The sequence below is a fragment of the Tilletiaria anomala genome (assembly GCF_000711695.1).
Source record: "Tilletiaria anomala UBC 951 chromosome Unknown K437scaffold_61, whole genome shotgun sequence".
Classification (NCBI taxonomy): Eukaryota; Fungi; Basidiomycota; class Exobasidiomycetes; order Georgefischeriales; family Tilletiariaceae; genus Tilletiaria; species Tilletiaria anomala.
Window position 1 is genome coordinate 83,692 of NW_013546961.1, and position 23,261 is coordinate 106,952.

The 23,261-nt window shown below is 57.9% G+C and overlaps 7 protein-coding genes across 7 annotated transcripts; 3 read left to right on the forward strand and 4 right to left on the reverse strand.

Moving 5' to 3' along the window:
- Window positions 1-445: 445 nt before the first annotated feature.
- On the reverse strand, window positions 446-1,757 carry K437DRAFT_257496 (uncharacterized protein). The gene is made up of 3 exons (XM_013386934.1): window positions 1,069-1,757; window positions 637-790; window positions 446-547 (listed from the first exon to the last, which is right to left on the reverse strand). Exons 1-3 carry the CDS (start codon window positions 1,307-1,309, stop codon window positions 475-477), a joined length of 468 nt encoding a protein of 155 aa, XP_013242388.1. The 5' UTR covers window positions 1,310-1,757; the 3' UTR covers window positions 446-474.
- A 394-nt stretch (window positions 1,758-2,151) lies between these two features.
- K437DRAFT_257498 (uncharacterized protein) lies at window positions 2,152-6,310 on the forward strand. Its single transcript, XM_013386935.1, has 3 exons — window positions 2,152-3,621; window positions 3,687-3,985; window positions 4,042-6,310. The coding sequence occupies exons 1-3, from the start codon at window positions 2,307-2,309 to the stop codon at window positions 6,208-6,210; spliced, it is 3,783 nt and encodes a 1,260-aa protein (XP_013242389.1). The 5' UTR covers window positions 2,152-2,306; the 3' UTR covers window positions 6,211-6,310.
- A 91-nt stretch (window positions 6,311-6,401) lies between these two features.
- On the reverse strand, window positions 6,402-9,611 carry K437DRAFT_263547 (uncharacterized protein; the record flags this gene model as incomplete). Its single annotated transcript, XM_013386936.1, has 1 exon — window positions 6,402-9,611. The coding sequence occupies one exon, from the start codon at window positions 9,609-9,611 to the stop codon at window positions 6,402-6,404; it is 3,210 nt and encodes a 1,069-aa protein (XP_013242390.1).
- A 1,358-nt stretch (window positions 9,612-10,969) lies between these two features.
- K437DRAFT_248471 (uncharacterized protein) lies at window positions 10,970-13,829 on the reverse strand (the record flags this gene model as incomplete). The annotated part of the gene is made up of 5 exons (XM_013386937.1): window positions 10,970-11,133; window positions 11,173-11,252; window positions 11,304-12,862; window positions 12,945-13,602; window positions 13,690-13,829. 5 exons carry the CDS (start codon window positions 13,827-13,829, stop codon window positions 10,970-10,972), a joined length of 2,601 nt encoding a protein of 866 aa, XP_013242391.1.
- Window positions 13,830-14,846: 1,017 nt separating this feature from the next.
- On the reverse strand, window positions 14,847-18,808 carry K437DRAFT_152808 (uncharacterized protein). Its single transcript, XM_013386938.1, has 4 exons — window positions 18,074-18,808; window positions 16,860-17,990; window positions 16,484-16,788; window positions 14,847-16,409 (listed from the first exon to the last, which is right to left on the reverse strand). Exons 1-4 carry the CDS (start codon window positions 18,599-18,601, stop codon window positions 14,936-14,938), a joined length of 3,438 nt encoding a protein of 1,145 aa, XP_013242392.1. The 5' UTR covers window positions 18,602-18,808; the 3' UTR covers window positions 14,847-14,935.
- A 166-nt stretch (window positions 18,809-18,974) lies between these two features.
- K437DRAFT_257503 (Acylphosphatase) lies at window positions 18,975-19,713 on the forward strand. The gene is made up of 2 exons (XM_013386939.1): window positions 18,975-19,267; window positions 19,359-19,713. Exons 1-2 carry the CDS (start codon window positions 19,251-19,253, stop codon window positions 19,612-19,614), a joined length of 273 nt encoding a protein of 90 aa, XP_013242393.1. The 5' UTR covers window positions 18,975-19,250; the 3' UTR covers window positions 19,615-19,713.
- Window positions 19,714-22,271: 2,558 nt separating this feature from the next.
- K437DRAFT_152851 (uncharacterized protein) lies at window positions 22,272-23,261 on the forward strand (the record flags this gene model as incomplete). Its single annotated transcript, XM_013386940.1, has 1 exon — window positions 22,272-23,261. A coding segment is annotated over one exon (990 nt), but the record flags the coding sequence as incomplete, so codon positions are not given.

Sequence of the window (23,261 nt, forward strand, 5' to 3'; positions counted from 1 at the left end):
TTTTTTTGCACAACGATGGCGGCGCTACGCGATTCACCCTAACCCTAATGCTTTCCCGACTCCACCGCTCGATGGCCTATCATCGCTGTATCGGTTCTTCGCCGCTCGACTTTCTCCTGTGCACAGACCACGGACCACTGTTCATGCAGCAAATGTTATGGATTTTCAAGTCTCCACAAATTCCTACTATAACTATTCGTACGTGCGAAGGAACTGACCGAAGTCAAACAGGCTGGGGAGCTAATCAAACGTGGTGCGGGATGACGCTGGTGTTCGCGCGCGCTACAGAAAGGACAGGCACGCCTGTGAAGTGTACAGCATCGATAGCCAAAACAAGCACCGGCGTCAAGGGACGGGAAGCTGTGTTGTTACATTGCCATGTGCATAAGCGTTTTGTTCTACATGCGATGTGGCCCCACTATGTGTCTTGAAAAGCTTGGAGCGAGCGAGCGAATGTCCCAAGCTCACAGCTGCTTAGACACGGGCAGTTGGCGCCGCAGCACCACCTGCCTGAGCACCAGCGGTGTTCTGGGCACCAGCGACGGCACTGTCACACAGGCACAAAAAAGAAATTTGGAGGTTAAATAACAGGCGCAACACATTGTGTACCGCCCAACTCTGACGAGCACAACTCACGGGTTGATCTTTTTGCCATCACGGTTGAAGCGAACGCGCACGGGAGGTGCACGGTTCTTGCGACCAACACGCGAGCGAACACGAACGACGTGGGCGTGGATGGCGCACGAGACGCAGTAGTGCAGCTTGATGTAGAGCTTGGGCAGGGCGTACTCTGTTGGCAATGCAGCAAAAGCCGTTGATCAGAACATGCTCGTGCAAGACTTTATATCCCAGCTCCACGCCCTCGGTTACAACGGCGAAAGATCGCGCACCCTGGAGGTGTGCAATGCAAGCAGAAAAGTGGACTGTGCTACTGGAGCGCCGACTAACTGATCTGCGCAGCACGTGGCAGAACTCGACAGTCTGGCTCACGCTCATACCCATGGCATTTTATGCATGGCTGGAACCAAGCTCCATAATGTCACACTGGCAACCAATGTGCTTACTCACCAGCGTAAACCGAAGCCTCGCTCATGTCCCTGACAGCAGCGGCCTCGACGATGTTCCTGACAGTGAATCGCTTGATGGCCTTGTCCTTAGGAGTCGCCCGGGCACAGTTGGAGCAACGGACGAAGGCCACGTGGCCACGTCCGTGCTTGTTACGGCCGCCATTTCTTCTCTTCTTCGTCACTGAAGCGTAGAAGAAGAATTGATTAGCTTCCAGTGATGGATGCGCAGAAACTAGCAGCATTGGGGGCAGCAATGCACATCTCCGAGTGGATGTAGTCTCCTTCAATCGTTTGCTCCATGCTGTTTTGACGCCTGCCAACATCGCGCAGCCGTCGCGCGGGGTCAGCAGCGTTTGTCGGCATGAGAATGTCTGCGAGGTGCACCTTGCACACGCATGGCAAGCCTTGAACATCCATTGCTCAGGGATGAGAGCAATCTTTCTACCCTTGACCAAAGCAGGCTTGGATCATAAGGCTGTAGAGCTGCAGCCCACCACGACAGCGGTTATACCTGCGTCCTTGCCGCCTTTCCTCCGCCATGCCAGATCATCGCACCAGTGTTTCCCCAGCTCATACCACTCGATGTTGCGCGCCTAGCCACAGGCGACTCGATACCCTTCATTGTCCCCGCTGCATCAGCCTCTGCTATCCGAATTGATGCTGCCCTTCAGCTGCTGCTATGTGTCTATACTCACTCTTGGGCAATTGGTGTGACACGACAGACTAGAAGGAGGAAGGTGGTCATTAAGATTCAAATGACTAAAGGTCCTCGCCGTTAGCAGGAGGCGGCTGCGCGGGTGAGCAACTGCGGCGGAATGGCTGCAGCCCATGCGTTGGGCGTTGGGCGGGGGTGAATGGGCGGGTGGTCGTCTCCCCTGCCGCAGCACCCTTCCCAGGTGTCGATAAAAAACCTCCACACTCATGGGACACTTTCGGGCTCATGCTTCTTCTACGTTTGGGTCCAAGTCACGTGCATGACGCGTCAATGTGCCCTTGGTCGATCCACACTCCAAACACACGCAACATGTGTGCCACGTCGGAGATCACAGGCACTGTGCCAGTGTGAGATTGTTCAACCAGCGAAGCACGTAACGTCGTGAATGGGCACGTTCGTACGCAATCTCACAAGGTGCCATACTGTTGATCCATTTCTTTTGGTCGATGGCCTGATGGCAGCGTCTTGGTGACATTGCGCATGCCAGAATCAAGTTTGAGTGTCGGCGAGTGAAGCAGGGAGCGATGGCGATGACTCCAACAGCAGCTCCACTGCCGGCTGCCGGCTCCGCCGCCCCATCGACCCCATCAATAACCGAGAAGCTCGCGGCGTTGAGGTCGAGGCTCGAGCACGCGGGAGAGCAGGGCTCTGCCTCCTCACGATCACATCAAGCATTCACTGTGCAGGATGATGTTTTGCACAAGAGCCCGGTCAAAAAGCAGGCGCAGATGTCTTCCATGACAGCTGGCGATCGGCGAACCCGCTCAGCCCTGGGAGAAGTGACAAATGCAACTACCAGCAGCATCGGACACACAGTCCAACGAGCAGCCCTTTCCACCTTGCATAAGAGCTTCTCGAAAGACCAGGGAGGTCTTCCCTTGGGAAAACGACCAAGGGCACCGAGGTCACCTTTCATTGCACGCATTTTGCAGCAGCAGGAACCAGCGTTGGACTCGTCCACCAGTCCGAATCCGAGAGCAAAGAAGACTGGTCGAGTGGAGGAGCATTCTCAGGGCTGCGGCTCGAAATATGAACGATTTGCGTCAAATCAAATCGCAAGCTCGCTCGTTGAATCATCGCAAACATCGTCCAATCCCGGGAAGAGGCAAGCTCGCAAGTTCAAGTCTGTAGACGCTGCCTGGAAGCTTAGCCAGTTTGCAGGCGAAGATCTGAGCTCAAATATCAATGAAAGTGACCTACGCACGGTGAAAGTCGACGGCGGCAAAAAATGCAGCTTGCGCGCGGACAGTTCCTTCCTCCGCGAAGTCAAGGAAAATGGATGGGACAACATGGAACTGGGCAGTCCGGTGCGGGTGCGCTACGTCTATGGGCCACCGCTCAAACCACGGGCTTCTACAAGTATCAAAAAGGAAAGCAAATCAGAAGAAAAGTTTGTCTCAAAGGGGCGAAAGAGTGCTCCTGCTCGAACTACAGCGCCATCAAGGACTGAAGACGAGGTCGATCAATCGCTCAGTATTGCCTCGTCTCAAGTGTTTAATCAGAGTGTGCGATACTCTCGCAAGGAGCGCTCCTCCACACTTCCGCCTCCGGGAAAGACGGAACAGATGCTATCGGAAGCGAAGCAGCCAGACAGCCCTGGTGATGATCCGCTCCTGCTGAAAGGAGCACAACTAGAGAAGTTTGCAGCTTTGCATACGGCTAATGGGCTATCAGTAGGAGAGGAGCAGGAGGAGGAAGGAGAGTTGGGCGAATCAAGTTTCACCCAAGAGACTATTGAAAGGCAACGTGCAAGAAGTCAATCAGTCCATCTCTCCGTGACCAGCGCTCCTTTCAGCACTGCGGTGGACAGCACTGCAGCGAAGACCTACAATTGGAGAGGTGAGCTGTCGCACTTTTGAGGGCTCATCTTCGTATTGTTGACCCCCAGGGAATGATGCCCTCAGCGGATATGGAAGATGGTTCAGATTCAGATGAGAATGCGCTGGAAGACCAAAATTACAATGTGCTCCCTCCTCTGATAAATGATGAGCTCCAGGCTTGGGCACAGGCAGCCGACGCGAGCGCGATCGTGGAGGAAGGCCACCAAGAGTCATCCCAAGAAGTCTCGAACGGGCTGATCGACCCTACGCCCCTTGCAAGTCAGGATTCTCAGTTTCGGGAAAGCCAGTCTGCTTCTGTGCTGGGTGAGGAAGACAGCGGAAGTCGATCCCACATCCGCACTCAAGAAGCCATTGGTGCTGAGGTGAGAGCAATTCAGTTGCCATGCGATTCTCAATGTACTAACATGTCTCGGAACAGGACTCGCCACAGTCACAACACAATTCCGACGCGTTGGACACCTTCATGGAAGACTCTGATGCCGAAAGTGAGGACAGCATCGAATTGATCGGCAACAGCGCAAGTAGGTACCGGGCACGCAGCAAAACTCGTCAAGCACCTGAGCACTTGCAGACCGACCCCTCAGAACTCGTGCCGGAGGAAGAAACGCATTGGCTTGACGACGGGGAGGGTGAAGGCATCATCTATCATGACGACGATCAGGCGGTGCAGCAAGGGAGCGAAGGACAAGAACCTCGTGATGACTCACAGCAACACAGCGAGGACCACGCTCAGTCGGAGGCGATGTACGAAGAAGTCGACACCAGCATGGAGTCCGCGATCGTTGACAAGAGCATTGCTGCTGTCCCGTCCGTGGTCAACCGCGCTCCCTCTACAGTCGTTATCGAGGATGAAGGAGACGAAGACGAAGAAGAGGATGCAGAGCCGTCCACAGGGTCCCATGATGGCTGTGACTCGGAACATCTAAGAAAGCCAAATGCTCCCCTTTCTGTCAGCGACATGTCCGCATTCAGCACTGTGGGAAGCAACCTGGACAACATGTCAGCAGAGCGGTCCCAAATGCTCTCGCGCCTGACACCTACGCCGATCGTTGAAGTTTCAAGTGTCGATGCCGACGCTGCTGCGCGAGCTGCCGCCATATTGAAACACTATCATCGCTACATCGAAGAGGGCTGCCTGGTGGAAACTGAAGTTGCGTCAGCAAGCGAAAATCAATCGCTGCCACACATGCTTCGCAGGGAAGAGCAGCGACTCCTGGCGGGCGCGCAACATGGCACACCGCATGCTCCCTCTGCGACGCCGGCCTGCGGAGCGTTGGCATCCATCAATACGCCGAAGCCCCCCGGCGCGTTCCCAGTGTCGCCGCTCGTGGTAGCCTCAGCCCATAAGCATGCGAGCGTCGCCATCGCGCCTGTGTCCTCGCTGTCTTGGCGAAAGAGCGACTGGTCTGTGCTCGAGAAGATGCTCGTGAAACACATCGAAAGCAATGAAGCCTGGGTCGCGAGTCGCGACAATCCGTCCAAAGCTGCGGCAATCAGAGCAATCGACTCGGATGAGGTTGTCACAGCGTTCCTCCTAAGCCTAGGAATTCAGCGTTCGCGGCTGTCTATTGCTGGTGACTGGTCCGAAAAGGCAATTAGGAATAAAGTCGACTCGCTGCAGAGGATGCTTTGTCGATATGCGGAGGACATCTCTCCAGGGACGCTGCAGGAGGATCTGCGGCGCTCAAGACGGGCAGGGCCTCCATCCGAGGTTGGCTCTGATCGCTCACGCATGAGCAGCGCGGTACCTGACGATTCAGGCCTGTCAATGCGCCCTGATAATATGGCGGCGCTATCATCCGTCTCCACAGTCGCAAAAGCCGCAGCTCGTATTTCCCTGGGGGCTGCCTTCGCAAGGGGGTCTCATAGCACGCCGATCGCAGCAAAGGCGACCCGCTTGCCCGGGCTGCAGGAGAGTTGTGAAGGCGCTGCGGTACCCCGGAAGGACCTTACAAAGCCCAAAGCGGGAGGAATCAGCTCGTCAAAGCCACCCTGCTCTGCCCTCGATCTAGCACAAGTCAAAGCCGGTCTCATGAAGACCAACGATGCCATTGGGGGCAAGGAACGTGCAGACGAACTGGCTGAAGCTTCGACATGGTGTGTCGTCAACGAACTCAAGACTGCAATGAATGGAGTTGAGCGTCCGCGCAGCTTGCAGCCAGGCGACCCAGTGTCGGCTGGCATCCTGGGCTTCCTGAGGCGGAATCGGGCTAGCATCAGCGGCAGAGTCGGCGACGTCGCCACAACCAGCCAAGCAAATGCGAGCATGGCCAACTCTTCCATCTCGTCCATCTATCCGACGCTCCCTGGCGCAATCCAGGTGCGCACCTCGCAGGGAGGCCAGTCCAAAGTTCAAGCGACGGTACTTTGCACGATGGGCCTCAACGCGTTGAAGGAGGCGCAAACGCGTTCGCAGGATCTCGCGCAGAGCCGCGTCAACGGTACGTGGCAGAGTCCTTTGACGCTTCGCAAGCAGCAGCAGCAGCAAATGACTCGTCAGCAAGGGCACACGACGTCGGAGCTCGCAAATGGTGACGTGACATTCGACAACTCGAAGCTCTTCTGGCAGGTGAAAGAGAAGCAGTAGTCCTCCTCCTACACCCAATTCTATTTTTCAAACTACCTGTCCGTCTCCTCAAATGTTGTGACAAATCCCGTACGATACGAATGAAATACAAATATGCCCATTGCAGATCCGGATATACTGCGAAAGCCGGTGACACGTGTACCGAGTGCTGACTAAGAGAGGGCTGCCTGCCTGACCGGCTGACTGGCTGCTTATGCGAAAACGGTGCTGGCAAGCGTGACCTTGCGCATCTTCTTGAAGCTCCACGACCCCCCTTTGTCCGCCATTCCCGCGGGCACTTGCAAAAGGCCAGCTGTCGATGAGGGGCCCACGTTCGCCTTGGGCGCAGCGCCGTCCTCGGCCGAGGCCGCGCTGACCGACAGCTCCTTGCGGCTGGAGTTGGAGAGCTTGCGCCAAAAGTTGGGACGGACGGTGCTCGTGGTGCTCGACGACGTCGCACAGTCCTTCCGCTGGCTGTTGGAGCGAGACAGGCTGCTGTTGCTGCTGCCCTGCTCGCCCCCGCTCGCGAGCAGATGCGCAGGCAATCGCAGCAGGCTGTTATCGTACTGCGAGTGGCGAGACCGAGCGCGCTTGCCGGCGTCCAGATCGATGAAAGACTGTGTAGCGCGGGAGATGCTGCCTTGCACGCGGAGACTGGCATTTGCGTCAGTGGCATCACCCATCCCGAGCGCCTTGCCGCCACCATCGCTGCTGCCGTGCAACTTGCTGGCGGCCTGTCGGAGCATGCGCAAGTCCTGCATGGAACCGCTCACGGCCATGGCGCGCGAGGTGGTGCTGCTGACCGATAGCGGCGGATTGGACTGACGACCCTGGCGCCTTAGCGTCGTCTCCAGAGTCGCCTTGTTGGTGGTGTCAGGGAGAAATGACGACAATGCCGGCTGCTGTTGTAGCTCGTACAGGGCTTCTTCACAGATGCCGAGGCGGCGCAGCGCGGCAGAGCTCAAGCCGAGGCTGCCAGTGCGCCCATGTTGCCTACGGCTATTGGGACGCGGTGGAAGACCATCCTCCTCCTCCTCTTCTTCTTCATCCTGATCATGCGCATATACAACGTCCCGCTCCTCGTCGCTGTCGCTGTCGGTGTCAATGTCCGCAAGTCCATCGGAGCCAAAGAGGCCTTGACCCTGCGCTTCTCCCTGCACGTCGTGAAATCCGCTATCCCCGCGCTCTTGATCACTAGCAGCGCCAAGCTCATCCACGACGCTCGGGGCAATCGGGATAGCGCCGGCAGCAAACTTGTTCATTTTCGCCGTAGACGCAGTAAAAGGTCGCGCAGCGGCAGCGCCTTGCTCAGCAGCGCTGCGCGCGCTGCTCGAACGTGGACGCCCATGCGCAGGTGCGGGCGCAATGATGGGTGAGCCGGCGCTGCGCGGCGTGCTGCTCGAAGCGAGCCACGAGCCGAGCAGCCCTGACGGTAAATGCGCGCGACTGCTGCTGCTGCTGCCGCTGCTAAAAGTGCTGACGGTGCTCGTGCGCGCGCCCGTGCTGGCAGGTGCTGCAGTGTCCTCGTCCAGCTGCGCCTGAATAGCGAGTGAGCTGGCGCGCCTGCGGATCGTCGGTGTCGACGGCCCAAAGGGCGCTGCGTCGGCGGGTACGGCAAGGAGGCTGGAGGAACCGTGGTTTGCTACGCTTGCACACACGTCGGCACTCGTCGCTGCGTGCGCGCACTGTAGCGCTGCACCATCGAGGTTGCAGTCGGAGTCCATCGAGACTCGGTGCAGTCGCTGACGCTCTGGTACACCCGCCAACGTGTTCTTCGCTGTCGACGCAAGCAAGCGCGCCTGCGAAACAAGGGCCGGCGAGTAGTACGTCCGAGTATCGCAGTACATCTCGCCCTCCTCGCTGCCGGTGCCACCGGAAGCCTCGGCCTCAGCCTCCTGCTCCGTGAGCTCGGTCTGCAGGCTGCGCGCCGAGCCGGCGGTGGAAGGGCGCGAGGAACGCGAGTGCAGCGACGGACGCGTCGACGCTGCAGACGAGTGCGTGCAAGACGTGCACGTCGCGCTCGATGTGCGCCTACTGGTGCTTGCTGTTGCTGCAGCTGCAAATTCCACATCGGCGGGCGAAGAAGCTGGGGCCGGAGCCGGCACATCCTCGGTGCGGACGCGCGCCAGTGTCGTGCGGCGCAGCTGCGTAGCCCTGGGCACGGTGCGGCGGACGCGCGCATGGCGCGGCGCAAAGAACGCGTCGACGTCATCGTCATGATCGTCGCTGGACGGGTACGTGGCGTCGGCATCAGCATCGTCGCCGTCGCTCTCCAGCTCGCCGCTGAGCCATGCGAGGCTCTTTCGGGCGTCGTAGAGCGAGAAGACGCCATGCTGCTGCGATGGTGGCGGCGGGGAGCAGCTGTCAGGCACACAGTCGTGTGCGTCCTCGGGGCCGGGCGATGCTGCTGCTGAAAAGCCCGCAAGCGATGACGGGTTCGTGAGCGCCGCAAAGCCACGCAGACCCATGCCGCCGCCGCTGTGCAGCTTGGCCGTGCCGCAGCTTGTCGCTGTGTCGCTGCTGCTATTACTGCTACTCGATGATGACGATGACAGCGAGGCAGCAGCGGCGCTGCTCGTCGAGCTGGCGCGCTGCCGTCTCCGTCTCCCTCCGCCGGCCGCGAACATCACTGGAGCAGAAGGGGAAAAGAAACTGTAGCCGTTCGAGATGAAGCTGGACCAGTCGTCACGTGCCTGCGCGTCCGTCTCGGCGCCGAGGGTGCGCGCAAGCAGCGCAATGTGCAGCGAGGCGTGCGAGAGGAACTCTGTGGCATTCGCGTCTGCCTTCACAGTCGCGGTTGCCGCCGCAGAGTCCGGCTGCTTGGACGGCAGCGGCGCAGCGGGCAGCGGCGACACGGGCGGCGGCGGCGGCGGCGACTGCACGACGGATGGGGGCGGGGACGAGGACAGAGATAAAGACAGTGGCAGGCGCGCAAGCGATGTCCGGCGTGCATGGCGCGATGCGACAAGCGCGTCAGAGAGCGTCTTGCTGCGGCGCTTGCGCGTCTGCGCTACTGGCGGCGTTAGCGCTGTGGTTGCTGCTGTTTTGGCATCAGGCGGACACCCGAACAACGCGAGGGACGCAGGCATAGACACCGCGTTGGGCAGAGCGACGCAAAAGCTCCCGCTGCGCGCGGTGTGCTGCTGCTGCTGGCGCTGCGAGGCGCTGCTGGTGGCCGCGGCGGCATCAAGGCCGTGCGCGACGGTGGCGGTGCTAGCACGCGGACGGCCGTACCACGATTCTTGTGGTGTAATTGGCTGCTGCCGGGCGACGGACGACAGGGCTGCCGATGCGGCTAAAGCTGAGCCAGCAGAGGCCATGCTGGAGAACGAAGCGCTGGAGCGCGCGCGGGGCGTGCGCTCCAGCTCTACCTGCGTCGCAGCGCCGCCGCTGCTGCTCTTGCTCTCTGGAGACGACGTCATGGCGACAAGTGGCAAAGGTGCAGTCACGCGTCAGGGGATGGAGGAGGCGTGGCGGTGGGGACGCTTGTTCGCTCTACACACGCTGCGCATGCGGATGCACTGGGTGGCACGCCGCAGCAAAGGGGGGACCGCGGGCTGTGTGTATGCGACAAGGCGTCTTGCTGTGATGAAAGGGCAGGAGGAGGAGGAGGATGAGGAGGCAGTGATAGACGGTTGGTCAGATGGGGTGGTTGTTGTTGTTGTTGTTATACGAGCAGCGTGCAGGCCGACAACGGTCGCGGAGAGGGGGCAATGCAATACGCGATGGTGATGGTGCCATGATGCGGCGGGGCTGGGAACAGGGGTGGGCGATGCGCCGACTGGAGAACGACACCAACAGAGGCAACAGCGACGGGGGGTGTCGGGCGGTGTTGGTTGGTGCTGTGCACTGTTTGCTGCCAGCGAAGAGCAGAGTCGATGTGAGCCGAGCCACGCACCGTCTGGTGTGGCAGATGGGAAAGAGCAAGTGCTGCTGGTGTTCGCGCTGGCGCTCGTACTCGTGCTGCTGGCTGGCTGCAGTAATCAAGGAGTGAAAAGGCGAATAGAACCTTTTATCAGCAGAGGATGAGTCGGGGGGCTTACCCTTGCAGCTCGAACATACAGGTTTACACACACGCGCAGCGCCCAACATAATTGTACAGGGGGGGCCAAAGGAGGTTGCGTGCATCAGTGCCTTTTCAGCCAAGCCAGCCACATGTATCTATATACTCTCGGCCGAGACAATGGCCACTACACACACGCACTCTCTCTCCCGCTCAGCCCCAGACTCTATTGCTTTCGAGTGGATACATACACACATACCAGGCGATCAAGTGCTAGCGTGGTGTGCATGCGCACACTCCATACATAAAACACACGGTGGGAACAAAAAGATGAGGCAATCTTCCGTCTTATTGTGATTCGACCCCTGGCTTCTCTCTGCTGGGAACTGTGCCGGTTCACACGAAGCACACGCAGGCAGTTGCCTCTCTGTGAGCTTGCTTGTGGCGATCATGATGAAAGGGCAGGGAAGAAAAGTCGAGTCCAAAAGATATTAGGTCGATAATGATGTTCGAATGCTCTGCTGCGGAATCACTGCTGTTATGCTGATCAGCGAGTCACAAGCGGTGAGAGTCGGAACCTCGATGCCAGAGGGGGAGGGGGGACCCGAATGCTAGTCACGCCATGCGCATGGGTCGCTGCGCTTTTTCCGCGCTAGCTACCCACCTCGGCGAGGCAAATGCTGATGAATGATGGACACGAGCGCGAGAGAGAAAACAAGACGCGGAACGTAGACTGTAAGCGCCGATATGACCCGCATGCCGGCGCACCTGGCGCCCTCAACCGTCGCCGCCCTGGATCGCCACGCCCTTGCTCTTCGACTTGGCCCGCCGCTTGCGCAAGCCCGTCCCGTCCAGCTCGTCCGCCGGCAACGCAAAGCCCATGAACGACTTGACCTTCGCCGGCGGCACTCCGCTCGTCGCCGCAGCCGCACCGTGCGCACCTCCAGGGAGATTCGGGACGCCGCCGCCATTGCCCGCACCCGTGCCCGGGCTGGGTGGTGGTGACTGGTCGAAGCTGTCGTCGTACATCGCATGGTAGCCGCCTTCGCCGTCCGCCTGGCTGACGTCCGAGCCGCGGCGCGCGGGCAGTGCGTCTGCGCCTGGCGCAGACGCTGGCGTCGAAGACGAGTTGTCGTACGACGGCGGGAGCTGTGCTGCGTCATCGCACCAGTAGATGATCGGCTGGTTTGGCTGCGCGTAGCGGATGCCGTGCTTCTTCATGTAGTAGCACAGTGCGGCGACGAAGGCGTTGCGGCAGTACCAGCGCATGCCCCAGTCCTGCCACGTGCGGCGGTGCGTCATGCCGACTGTGCATTCGATGCTGCGCATGTAGTTGATCTTCTGCGGTACGATCGCCGTCGTCGGCTCAAACATGCGCTCCGGCTCGGTCGACAGCCAGTGGATCATGTCCGCCTCGACCGCGTCAAGCTTCTGCAGTGGCGTGTCGAACGCGACCTGGATCGCGACCGACTCCCACTGGTACCCGCTGCGCCTGTAGTTGGTGATCATGATCGACGCCAGCACACTGTTCGCCACGTACATGTCCGTGTTGTCCGCCAGCGTAAATTCGGATGAGAGCAGTGACATGCGCTTCACCGCCATCACCACCGTCGTGCTCTCCTTAGTGATCGCGATCCGGTCGCCCGTGTCAAACGGATGCGTGACAAACAGGAAGATGATGCTGTCGAACACGTTCTGCGCCGATTCTTTGAAGATGAACGCAAATGCGATCCCCAGCGTGTAGAACGTCGTCAGTGTCTTGGAAATGTCGACGTCAAAGATGGCGAACGCCTCAAACATGAGGATGACAAAGACGACAAAGTAGAATATGCGCTCCAGCTGGCCCACCGCGTGGTTGACATCCTGCATCGACTTGCTCAGGAACCGGCGCTCTTTGTACGTCGCCAGCACGGTGTTCTTAATCTCCGACTGCGAAATGTCGCCGTTGCCATCGCGATCAAACACGGCGAATGCGGCGCGCGCCTCCTGCACCGTCGCGAACGCCGGCTCAAAGTCCGACGGGATCAGATACGACCGGCGATGGTGGCCACGGAACGAGCGGAAGATCGTCTTGGCGAGCCGCTTGGCCGCCTGCGGCGAATTAACATCCGCACCGACGCCGGTCGTCTTGCTCGAGAGTAGACTGAACGGATCCGTCAGCGCAACACGCGCGATCCTACTCGCTTTACCCGCGCCAGTTCTGACCGTCGAGGCGCCAGAGCGGATCGCCTGCACCGGCATGCGAGCGATCTTCGCGGCGCCTTTGCCCCCTCTCGCTGTCACAGTTGGCGAAGTACCGCCAGAGGTCTGCCCGCTCCCATTGCTCATGCTTGCTGTGATTGCAGCAGCAGCATCCAGGTCGACGGACGAGTGTGGCATAGCCGGGCGCTTCTTGGCATGTGTCCTTTTTCCCAAGCTCGCCGACGGAGGCGCAATAGGAGAGTGCACCCCGCTGCCTGGTCCATTCGCGCTGAAGGCCAAGGGCGTCGCGCGGCCCGAGCGGCTGTGGTTCCGATCCTTCCACTTGGGTCGGTAGTCCTTGAGCCTGTCAAAGGTGCGCAGCGCATTGGTCACCGTCTCGATACGTTCCGCATATGCCGACTTGTGAAAGGACATGGCGATGCACTTGATGATGATCTTTTCGACACATATTGTGAGTATAACGAAGAACTACGAGCGCAGTGGAGCGAGAATAAGCCAATCAGTCTCGCCACCCTTGGTCACGCGCTTGTCCAACTCTTCTCTCACTCACGAAAAACTCGACAACTTGGTAGATTCGGTAAAGATATGCGCCGCGACTGTGCGAAGGGTCGGTCTGGTTGTACAGGCCAAAGATCGGGTTGAAGAGGGTCGCCCAGCTCGCCCAGCTCATGGCTGCATATGTGATGGGCGAGATATACGCCTTGATCGCATTGTAGACCTCTGCGTACGTCTTGACCCTTTGGTTTGCCGTTCCCCAGACGATTTGCACCAACAGGATACCCACGCGTGGGATGAGGCCGACGGAAAAGTGCAGCCACCACATGACGTGCAGGTTGAATGCGGCCCAGATGAACCACGCCTGAATGTTGTCCGCGACGTAGTCCTTGTGCGCGGTCTCCTGCGTGCTGACGCCGCCGGCCGGCCGGTAGACGAATTGAATCACGAGGACCGGAACGATGAGCAAGGATGAGATGATCAAGTTTCCGAGGAACGTCACGCCCAGGAAGCGAATGATTGCCCACAGCGAGATTCGGCCGATCTTGACTTTGCGCTGTTGTGCGATCTCCTCTTCGAACTTGGCGCTCTCCTCGACCGCTTCATCGTCGGACCAGTTGAAGTTGGCGCCATCACTGTAATCTTCCGCGCCATCGCTCGACACTTCAGAATCGCGCTGAGACAGGCCAGGGCGCAAAGGCATGCCTGTGTTGCTGTTGATCGGAAGGCCTTCGGAGCGAGGTACATAATCACCCTTTGCAGAGGCGTGCGCCTGGTTGTGGGCAAAGGCCCCATGCGACCCGGACGCCATGATCTGCTCCTTGCTCGGCCAGTCCGAATTGGCCCCGAGACCATCGGGCTTGCTGAGGTTGCGCATGCGCATGTCCGCCAGCGGATCCATGACGGCAATACGAGGTGCCTGCGGAGCTGCAGGCCGCATAATCCCTCGTGAAGCGATGGTTGGCGAAACATGCACAGCCGTATCAGAGCCATTGACAGATGCATCAGCGTCAGAAAGAGGAATCTGTGTGAATGCGCCTGCGGTGGGTTGAGTCGTGCCTTCGGCCTGGCTTGGCTCAGGCACTGCAGCCTGCGTACCAGTGCTGTTGGACATGTCAGGCTGGGCGTTGCGCATATAAACCCCCTGTCCTTGCCTTTCGCTAGAAGGGTCCTGGACTGTAAATCTGCTTTGGTATCCTGGTGGCCCGAGCTCGTAGGGGGGAGAAGCTAATCCTCTTGTGCGCTCATACTCGGCAGAGTTCTGGGATCGGGACCACGAGGACCGTGGATCAGAGGGCCCTCCACCCTGTTGGGGATCCCCCGAAATCGCCATTGTAAGCTGAGGCCGGCTTTAAGGTCCAGAAGCAGATGGCGGGGTGTGAAAGTGAGAGCTGGGAGATGCAGTTGTAAGGGCAAGCTCAATCGGCCGACTCGCTGCAAATCATAGACAATGCGGCTTGAGGGGATGTATTGCGAGCATGTGCATGCGCGTTGCGGCCACAGCGCGCGTGCTCCCCTTTCTCCTGGGATTGGTGTGCTTCAGAATAAACGTTGTTTGTCACGATGGATTTCAGAAAGACTGATAGCATGCTGCTGTGCGAGATGAACGTCGGGATGCTGCAGGTGGAGGATGAGTTTGTCAAGCTCTCCATGATGATGATTTCAAGGTCGTCGTCATACTGCCGCTGGGGAAGCCTAACCCTATCTCCCTTCGCTCGGTGCTCAGCACGAGCCCCACCTTGTGCCGCCAAGCAAAACTTTGGAAACCTCTGGTGACAGGATGTGGCGACGGCACAGTAGCAGCCCGCCAGCCCTTGACACTTTCACAGACTCGCACAGGCCATATTACTCGCACGAGCGGAACAAAGATACCACAAATTACTCAACGCTCGCCACCCAATCATTCGTACAAAGGCAGCCCTACTACGTCATCCGAAGATCCAAACTACGCCACAGTGTCCGGGTATACGACAGGAGCATGTGTCATGCTAGGCTACAAGGGGATTCTCCAAAGTACAGTGCGATTTTTGCTACAAATGGGACATATCACGTCTCCGTCAACGACGGGAAGCTTCGCGTCGCTCGCCGTGGTGGCCCCTTGGTCGAAGGTGAGCCAGGGCACTCAGAGGCGATATTGCTGATGCCGCTGGTTGTGCCGCCGCGCGCATGCGCGAATGAATGGGATTGCGAGTGCGAATACCCGTGCCCGTGCGAGTCTGAGTGATCGGGCAACATCGCATTGGGCATAGCGAGCGCGAGGAAGAACGCGGGCAGGAGGATGACGGTGGCACTGATGCAGATGGTGCGCATCACGTCAACCCACGCATCGATGATGCCCGTGCGAACCTCGCTACCAAGCGGATAGCTGAGCGCAACTTGCAGGCTCCCGTAGATTTCGTGCACCTCTGCCGGCGACATCTTTGGCAGATGAATTTGCAGCAAATGTGGCAGGTAGCCCGATACAATCAGGCCCGCTGCGGCAGAGCCCATCGCTGCGCCAATCTCCGTCGTAAGCAGCTCAAACGCGGTAACGAGGGCGACGTCGCTGTGACGCACGCAGATCTGGCAGGCTACCTGCATGGTGATCGCGATTGCACCGCCTCCGACGCCTTGCAGTAGCTGGCACAGAATGAGCATGAACGTCGGGTCATGCGCATTGCGGTACCGGACCATCATCGCTACTCCAAGCAGGCGTACACACACGCCTCCCACCATGAGGGTACGATAGCGTCTCGTAGCCGACATGAGGTAGCCAACCAGGATACCCATCAGCGTCGATGTGATGTTTTGCGTCGTGGCAAAGTATGCCGTGCGAGTCTGCTCCCACGAGCGCAGGATCTGGATGAATGCTGAAAGGTATGTCCACGAAAGCGTAAAAGACGCAAAATCAAGCAGGCCGATGAGCTGCCAGGAATACGTAAAATCAAAGCATTGTGTCAGTCTCGCGCTTTTCGGACCGCGTAATAGATGTCCGCTGCTCACGCAGACGTATATGACCGGCTTATTAGATAGCACTCGGAATGGAATGATCGGAATGGCGGCATTCGTCTCCCAATAGAGGAAGAGGACGAGCAGCGTTGCGCCTCCAAATGCAATGTATGCTGCAGCTGCAGTGCTGAAGCGATCCCGCAACGTGAGGGGTAGCAGGACCAAAAGCCAACCGACTGCAAAAAGCAGTAAGCCGAGAAAATCCAGCTCTGCGAACAGCCTTCGGAACTTGAAGCGGAAGGTTGCTGCCCTGCCCTTGTTCAGACTACGTCCCCTCTCGAGCGCGCGCTCGATTGCATGCTTCCGAGCCCGTCGTTGACCAACCGCGAGTGTGACGAGCAGCGGCATAGACGCAAGCGGAATGACGAACGTCCAGAGCCAGAAACCCCACCGCCAGCTTGCTTTGCGCATGACAATGTCTACAAGCGGGCCAGCAATCGCAAAATTGATGAGGTACGGCACATTGATGATGCCCAAAACCAAGCCTCGGTATTGCGGTGTAGTGGTATCTGCAATAATAATAGACTGAAGACTGTAGGAGAGAGCAAGAACCAAAAAAGTCAGCTTCTAGATCCCGCATCTGTGAGGCTCTCTGCCTACACTCACACCTGCAACCCAGTCGTGCCTGCTGACTGGATGACAATGCCGCCGATGAACATCTTGATACCATCGGAACTCGCAACGATGACATATCCGAGCGCATACAGAGCCACTGAGAACGAATAGGCCTCTGCGCGGCCGAATACGTCGGACATTTTGGCGATAGGCGGCTTGGCGACCGCAAAGACCATCTGCTGCGCGATCGCCACAGTGCTGAAAGACGCCAAGGCGCCGAATTCGCTGAGGCCAAAGTTAAAATAGAGATAGGATGTGTTGGCTTCCAGAGAAGTGAAGAAGCAGATGCAGAAGATCTGCATATCGTATGGCAGAGTTTAGTGAACATGCACATACACCTTCATGTAACCATCTCACCACCACTCACCGAAGCATACACGACAAAAAACATTCGTCGTTTCCGCTTCTTCGCAGCGGCTGTGCCGCCCATCACACTGTGTCCAAACTCAGCAAACTCCCCTTCACTCTGCATAGACCTCCTGGATTCGGTCGCTGCACTCCAGCGACGCGCGCTTCTGCCTTGGTCCCTCATTCTCGCTGACGACATCGTTATGTCGTCTTCGTGCGCCTGTGAAACGCTATCCGGCGGCGCAGATAAGAGACCGTCGTCACTGTGAGTATGCGCGCTGTTTGCTACTTGTGGCCGCGGTAAAGTCACCTCCCGGTCGTGCGCTAGAGCGGGATGCCCCAGCAGTGGCGCTGAGATGGACGATTCGTTCTCATACGCCAAACCGTAGTCATGCGACCCCCTACCACCGTAGTAATCGCGGTGGTACGAGGGTTGCAGGATCCAATCCGCGTCCAGCACGCTCAAAGGCCTGCCGGTCATAGTTGAGGGTGCCATGCCGATCGTGCCGCGCGTGTATGTCGCCAAGTCCGCTGTGCTGTCTGACACTTCGGAATCCGATGAGTGGAGCGACTCTGAGTCGTCTGATAACATCTGCGAGGATGAGTATGCCCTCCGCTGCGTTCTTGCTACCCTTTCTACTAGCGCTGCATTGACGTGGTCCGCATGCTCTGCATCCCCTATCCGATAGCCCTCTACCGCTTCTGCTCCCACCTTTCTCTCCCTTCCTGGCGCCGATTCCAGTCCTGCGCCCGCACTTGATCCTGAACCGTCGGTGATGATCTCGCCGAGCGGCTGATCCGAAGCCTGCATCGCCGCCCCTCCTTCTCGTACGCCCACCTCTGCGGTGAGCGAAGCTGGTAACGCGAGCGGCGCAACATCTATAGATGGCCCGAAATCACCAAGCCTGTCTCCTACCCGCATGGTCTCCCTCGCTCGTTCCCCTGCAGTATGGCGCTGCGTCGCTCGGTTCGTTATGCTCGGACTGCTAGCGCTGGAGCTTGCGATGAATGCCTCTGAAACTCGCGGTTCGCCTGGGGCAGGTAGGAATGACCCAGAGGGAGGGAATGACAGGGAGAAGGTGCCGTAGCGGCACTGTCCTCTGTTCTTGCACATGTGATCTTCAAATGCATTCAGATTCCGAAGATTGGACTGCGTGGTTGGCATGAAAGGGAGGAGTGCAAGCGTCAGTGTCCATCGCACAGTCGCTCAAGCGGGCGTGAAGAGATTCGCACCTCGAAGGCGACATCTAACGCGTCACCGAACACGGGAACCAGTCCCAGCAACGTATCAAACACGACGTTGAGAACCAAGAGTGCCAACAGGCTGAGGGGAACGCCGAAGAGAGAGATCAAAAAGATCTGGTACAGCCCCAGAATGAGCCCGAAGTAGTCCCCGATTACTGGGATGATGCCGATGATCGAGTCAACGCCGATGTTGATGCCAAATGGCAGCCGCCGTCCAAAGAAAGGAATGGCATCAAGATACCAAGCTATAGTTCGTATGTGGTTGTAGAGCTTTTGCGCTTCGAGCGATGTGCGAGGATGTCGTAACCGCACAGTGTACTGCGGATGAAAGCCGGTCGAAGACTTTAGGTCATTGAATGCATCGTCTGACGGCGTCAACGCTCCCATCACGGTCGCACCATTGCCTGCTGGCCGAGGAGGCAGTGTCGATCGGGCCCCACGTTGCTTTTCCAAGTTAAATGCTGCTTGGATGGACTTGTTCAGCGCGAAGCGAAAAGGAGAAAGGAGGACGGACATTGCGCGAGGGGGGGATTGGGAGCACGCGGGAGGGGTCCGGCTGGACTGGGTAGAGTCGACGTGTCGCTCAGCGACAGCCACACATTGGTACGCATCAGTCCATTGCCAGCGATCACTATCCAGTAGGCAGCATTGGAAAGATGCTGTTATTATGCTGAGCTGATCTGTGATCTGATCGTATCATACTGGTGTGCGATGTAAGAGACCGCGAAGAGGGGTCGCCCTTCTGGAAATCAGACTGCAGATGCTCAACATTTGAGACAATTTCCGCGCCAGAGCAATTTCTGATGCGTCTCATTTGACTTGCCCAGCATCGGTTCATGCCGCCCCTTCCAACGGGAGCATCAACAGCCTGTTTGCTAATATCCGATCACATGCCTGAATCAACTCGAACAACACTCAAGGTGCGCGGTGTATGTGCAGCGGCCAATGTCGAAGAGCTATAGTGCAACGGCTTGATGAGACCGCACGGCGCTTCCCTTTTTATGTCGAGTATCGACGCGCTTTGCACGTTGTGATACTAACGACGTGCATCTCATCACGCTATGGTTGCTCGGGCCTCGTCCTCCGCACAAGCTAGGGCATCTGTCGATCTCACTTGATCCACCCCAGACTCGGGCCTATGAGGCCGATGGCGCCACTTTTCGCCATGTTAGGGTTCAACGTGTGAGCTCAGACCCTCAAATGACACCTTGGGAACGACTTTGTCCGTCACGTGCTCACCCTGACACCGTGCTACTCGTCTTCTGGCATGTAGAACCGGCCAAGTGCAGGGCGTCTTCTTCAGGCGGACCACCATCACGACCGCCCAGAGCCTATCGCTGCACGGCTGGGTGATGAATGTCGCAGACGGATCAGTTATCGGCCAAGCGCAAGGGCTGAAGGAGAATCTGGACCAGTTAGTGGAATACCTGCATCGAGGTCCTCCCACCGCACACGTCGAGCATGTAGAGATCCAGGAGAAGGCAGACAATCCCGCACTATATGAGCGGGAGTTTGGCCCGCGAAAGTGAGCTTGGGCTGAGACCAAGCACCTCATATCGCTCCATGCACCTGTTGGTAATCCATGGATTCGAGCTTTGAGCACTCAATGTAATAGGATGAAATCTGGAGGACCCAGCGCGTGGCTTGTCAGTCTACAGGGTCCATTGATCCGGTTGCAGTGATAAGACTGTACACACGCGCACGGTGGCCCATCCAAAGTTCCATTCATGTCTCGACTCTCGAGCGTCTGATAAGACGGTCGCAAATGCGTGGGAAACGAGCTCGTGAGATAGAAGTAACCCCGTACATACATTCGCCGCGCGGCTTCGTCGGGCTGGACCCTGTCCTTGCAAAATCTGTATATTTTGCGCGGGGCCTTGGTAGCTGTGCCTCCAGATTATTTATGATTATGATTGCCCGATCCTTGGCAATTTGTCGACCCCCGTGCGAACACAAGCCTTACAGCGCAACTCGAGATCGGGCCTGTCCCTGTCAAGTCCCCACTCTCCCCCCCCCACCCCCACTCCTCCCGTCCCTGTGGTGTGTGGTGCGTAAAGGGTTTCGTGTACTAAGCGTACGTAACTTGCATCCATACCAAGCCAACATGGGAATTTGCTACTCGACGTGGGCCCATCCGTTTCTCGCAATCGCGACGGTCGCGCCCTGGTTCCTGCAATAGTGGAATCGAGGATGTCAATGCTACAAAGCATACGTAGCCTTTCGCTTATCCATCTCTGCGGGATGGCTCGAGTTATCAGTATGGGTGGTATAAATGCAGCACCGAGCTGTCACGCAGGCTTGTTCACGATGGTGTTTCGGCTGAAACCCCATCCGTTCATGTCGACCCCTCTCACTAGGGAGGCACGAATACAAGGTTGCGACAGCGACTTAGAGACAGGGGGAATCAACAAGAGGCGGAAAAGTGAAGATGCATGCGGAGCGACTGGGGTCAGCCTTCAACACGCTCGGCTTACTTGGAGTCGGAGACTGGCGGTCACTCGGTGACGTCTGTGATGGCGACAACAGCGACTCCAACAGCGACAGCGACTCCAACTCGGGCAGGAAGCCCAGCTTCGATCTCAATTCAGACATTGACGGCTTAAACCAGTGGATAAAGGGAGACATTTGCGCCTTATCAGCTCTGTCGCCATCATCGTCACACGAGTGCCTCTCGCTGCCGTCTCCACCATCACCGCCAACACAAGCAAGCTTACTCCTGGCACCAGTGATATTACCGACCAAGGAAACATTAATATCATAGTGCGAAACGGCCTGGTCCATGCGAAAATGCCAGCCATCCATGGCTAAAGCAAAGCCGCTACATCGCCACTGGTACTGCTCCTAAACACCCTGAATCCGGTTTCTGCGACTATTCTACATGCTCCGTAAGGAATCGACCAGGCTCTGTCCAAGCGTGCAAGAGCTGACCAAGGGCTCGATTATCGATGCAACTTCTCTGCCTCCTCTCCTCTTGCACGAGCGGCACTCAGTTCTGGCATCCGCATCAAGCCAGCAATATGCGCCACGCGCTCATATGACATCGACTATGGCTGGCTTCTGCAACACAGCCGAGGGCAGCAGTGCGCTTCCCACGTAGCACGCTCAATCTGTCTCGACTTTATCAGCTCCGCTGCACTACTTGCACCACGTTATTCTCGCTATAAATGCAACCGCTCGGTGCCGAGGGATAAGCTAGCAGCAAGGGGACAGGACTATGGCTCGGACACGCAGCACTTGCGCTGGTTTCCTGCGTCGCCATGCAGTCGGTAGGTAGGCCTTTGCAAAATGAGAGCAGCGGTACAATAGCGTCGCTCTCTGCAAGCGTCAAACGCATATCGTCTGCGCCACCAGCAAGATGAGAGGAAGTACGCCGTATACACAGTCGCCGTTCCATGCGTCTTCGTTACAGAAGGCACAAGGAGATTGATCCTTTTCACACGTACTCCATAAAGAGCACATACGAGCTCGCGAATTTGCAACCTGCCATGATATTGCGTATCCTCTCCTTAAACCTTGACAAGTAAACCCCTGGCCGTTTGCTTTATGCGCGCACTGTTGTTTACCGCCTTCGTCAGTATGCATTCGCATGAACATAGGATATGCTCCAGCGTGCTATTGTGAAAGTCGATTGTCTCCACGCGCTGTTCACCGTTAATACTCGTATGTTTCATAGATAAAACGTTTGATGCACTTGCAACGCTGCAGGCTGGGCTTGGATGTCTCTTTGCCTTCTTCCACACTCTTTCACCTCATCCGTAGACGGTTGTGGACGTCGCACGTCGATGTGTACTTACGCATGCGGAAGTAGAGAAGTTGGCGGCAACTGACCAAGCGTGACTCGGCCGAGAGATCACCAATCAACTTAGCCCAATACGTTACGTAGCGCTGCGTTCCTGAATTGCAAGGAAGAACAAGAAAGTCACAACAGTGGCGCGTGCCCGCAGCAGACTGCCTCACTGGTTGCACAGTCCTCGGCGCGTCCGAAACAGGCGCTATGCAGTCACGCACCCGCATGAGAGAGGGGCGTGGTGTTGATGGATCTGCATGGAGCAGTTGCACCGATTGTGGTCAACTGTCTCCTGCCGAGTATGGAGTAACCTCTTTGCCACAAGCTGACGACGAAACAGCACGTGGACAGGTGCTCAGACGGCAGATGATAGGTATGGGCGTGCTCGCAACACATAGAGATGGATGTGCCTCCAGAGGCTTCCAAGATGCGTGCTTGTCGGCCGCCGAGGGAGAGAAGCGCAAGCGTTGCCCTACAAGAAAAGCGTGAGGTGCCGAGCCTTGATCAAACAAGCAGGTCCGGTGCAATAGTGATGTCGGCGCCACTTTCGTGGTTTGCCCCACCGCCATCGTCTTCACCTATTCTTACGCACGATCCTACGACACGTTCACTACTACCACCACTGCCCCCCTGTCTCAATTTCTCAGCTGCAGCATCGCGTTCACCACTTTCGGCTGGCACCGACCTCGAGAAAGCGAGCTTGAGCCTCTACTTTCCACCCGCGCTGAAGAAAACGGCCTATCCACGTCTCGAACCAGCTGGGTCCCCAAGGCTGTTCTCCGCCATGCGCTCCATGGTCATACTGGCACTGTGCGTGCTGCTCACATTCTCCCTTCAGACCATCGCAAGGCTCACACCTGCCCAGGACGCCTCGGCAGCACAAGAGAACGACGGTCACAGCTCCTTTTCGTACCTGGCCAAATACACTGCGCCTTCTGCCTTTCCGACCTCGGCCTTTTCGTCATACTACCAGCCACCGAGCGGTACGACCGTGCAGCCGCGCCCGGCTATCACGAATGGTATTCCGGGAAACCAAGCGGCAGGTGACTACTTCCCAGACCAGGTTGCCGCGCCGTCTTTCCTCCCGACGGGCGCACCCTCCAGTGAGGCGGTCTACCCTCTGGCAAGCGCGTCTCCCAAGCCGCCGTCCGATGTGAGCGCTGAAGCATTCGCGGCGCAGATCCAGCAGGACATCTCCACCATCATCGATACACCGTCCAACGCGACCTACACCAACTGCACGCGCTGCGTCTTGGCGCTGCAGCTGGGCCAGAAGCTCGCCCGCGCCTACCCGCAACAGGTTCCTGGCGTGCTCGTCGACCTGTGCAAGAGGTATAAAGGCGGCAAGCCCATCGCCAACCAGGCGTGCGAGCGGCAGTACGCACCTTC

Bases quoted from the DNA above. Each gene is read 5' to 3' on its own strand.
- K437DRAFT_257496 (XM_013386934.1), bottom strand. From the start codon at position 1,309: ATGCTGCTAGTTTCTGCGCATCCATCACTGGAAGCTAATCAATTCTTC. The intron at 791-1,068 runs GTGAGTAAGCAC...CATTGCCAACAG, and splicing joins CGAGGCTTCGGTTTACGCTG to AGTACGCCCTGCCCAAGCTC. The intron at 548-636 runs GTGAGTTGTGCT...CCTGTGTGACAG, and splicing joins GATGGCAAAAAGATCAACCC to TGCCGTCGCTGGTGCCCAGA.
- K437DRAFT_257498 (XM_013386935.1), top strand. From the start codon at position 2,307: ATGGCGATGACTCCAACAGCAGCTCCACTGCCGGCTGCCGGCTCCGCC. The intron at 3,622-3,686 runs GTGAGCTGTCGC...TGATGCCCTCAG, and splicing joins GAAGACCTACAATTGGAGAG to CGGATATGGAAGATGGTTCA. The intron at 3,986-4,041 runs GTGAGAGCAATT...GTCTCGGAACAG, and splicing joins AAGAAGCCATTGGTGCTGAG to GACTCGCCACAGTCACAACA.
- K437DRAFT_152808 (XM_013386938.1), bottom strand. From the start codon at position 18,601: ATGTCCGTCCTCCTTTCTCCTTTTCGCTTCGCGCTGAACAAGTCCATC. The intron at 16,789-16,859 runs GTGAGTGGTGGT...TACGATATGCAG, and splicing joins TTTTTGTCGTGTATGCTTCG to ATCTTCTGCATCTGCTTCTT. The intron at 16,410-16,483 runs GTGAGTGTAGGC...TCTCTCCTACAG, and splicing joins GGCACGACTGGGTTGCAGGT to TCTTCAGTCTATTATTATTG.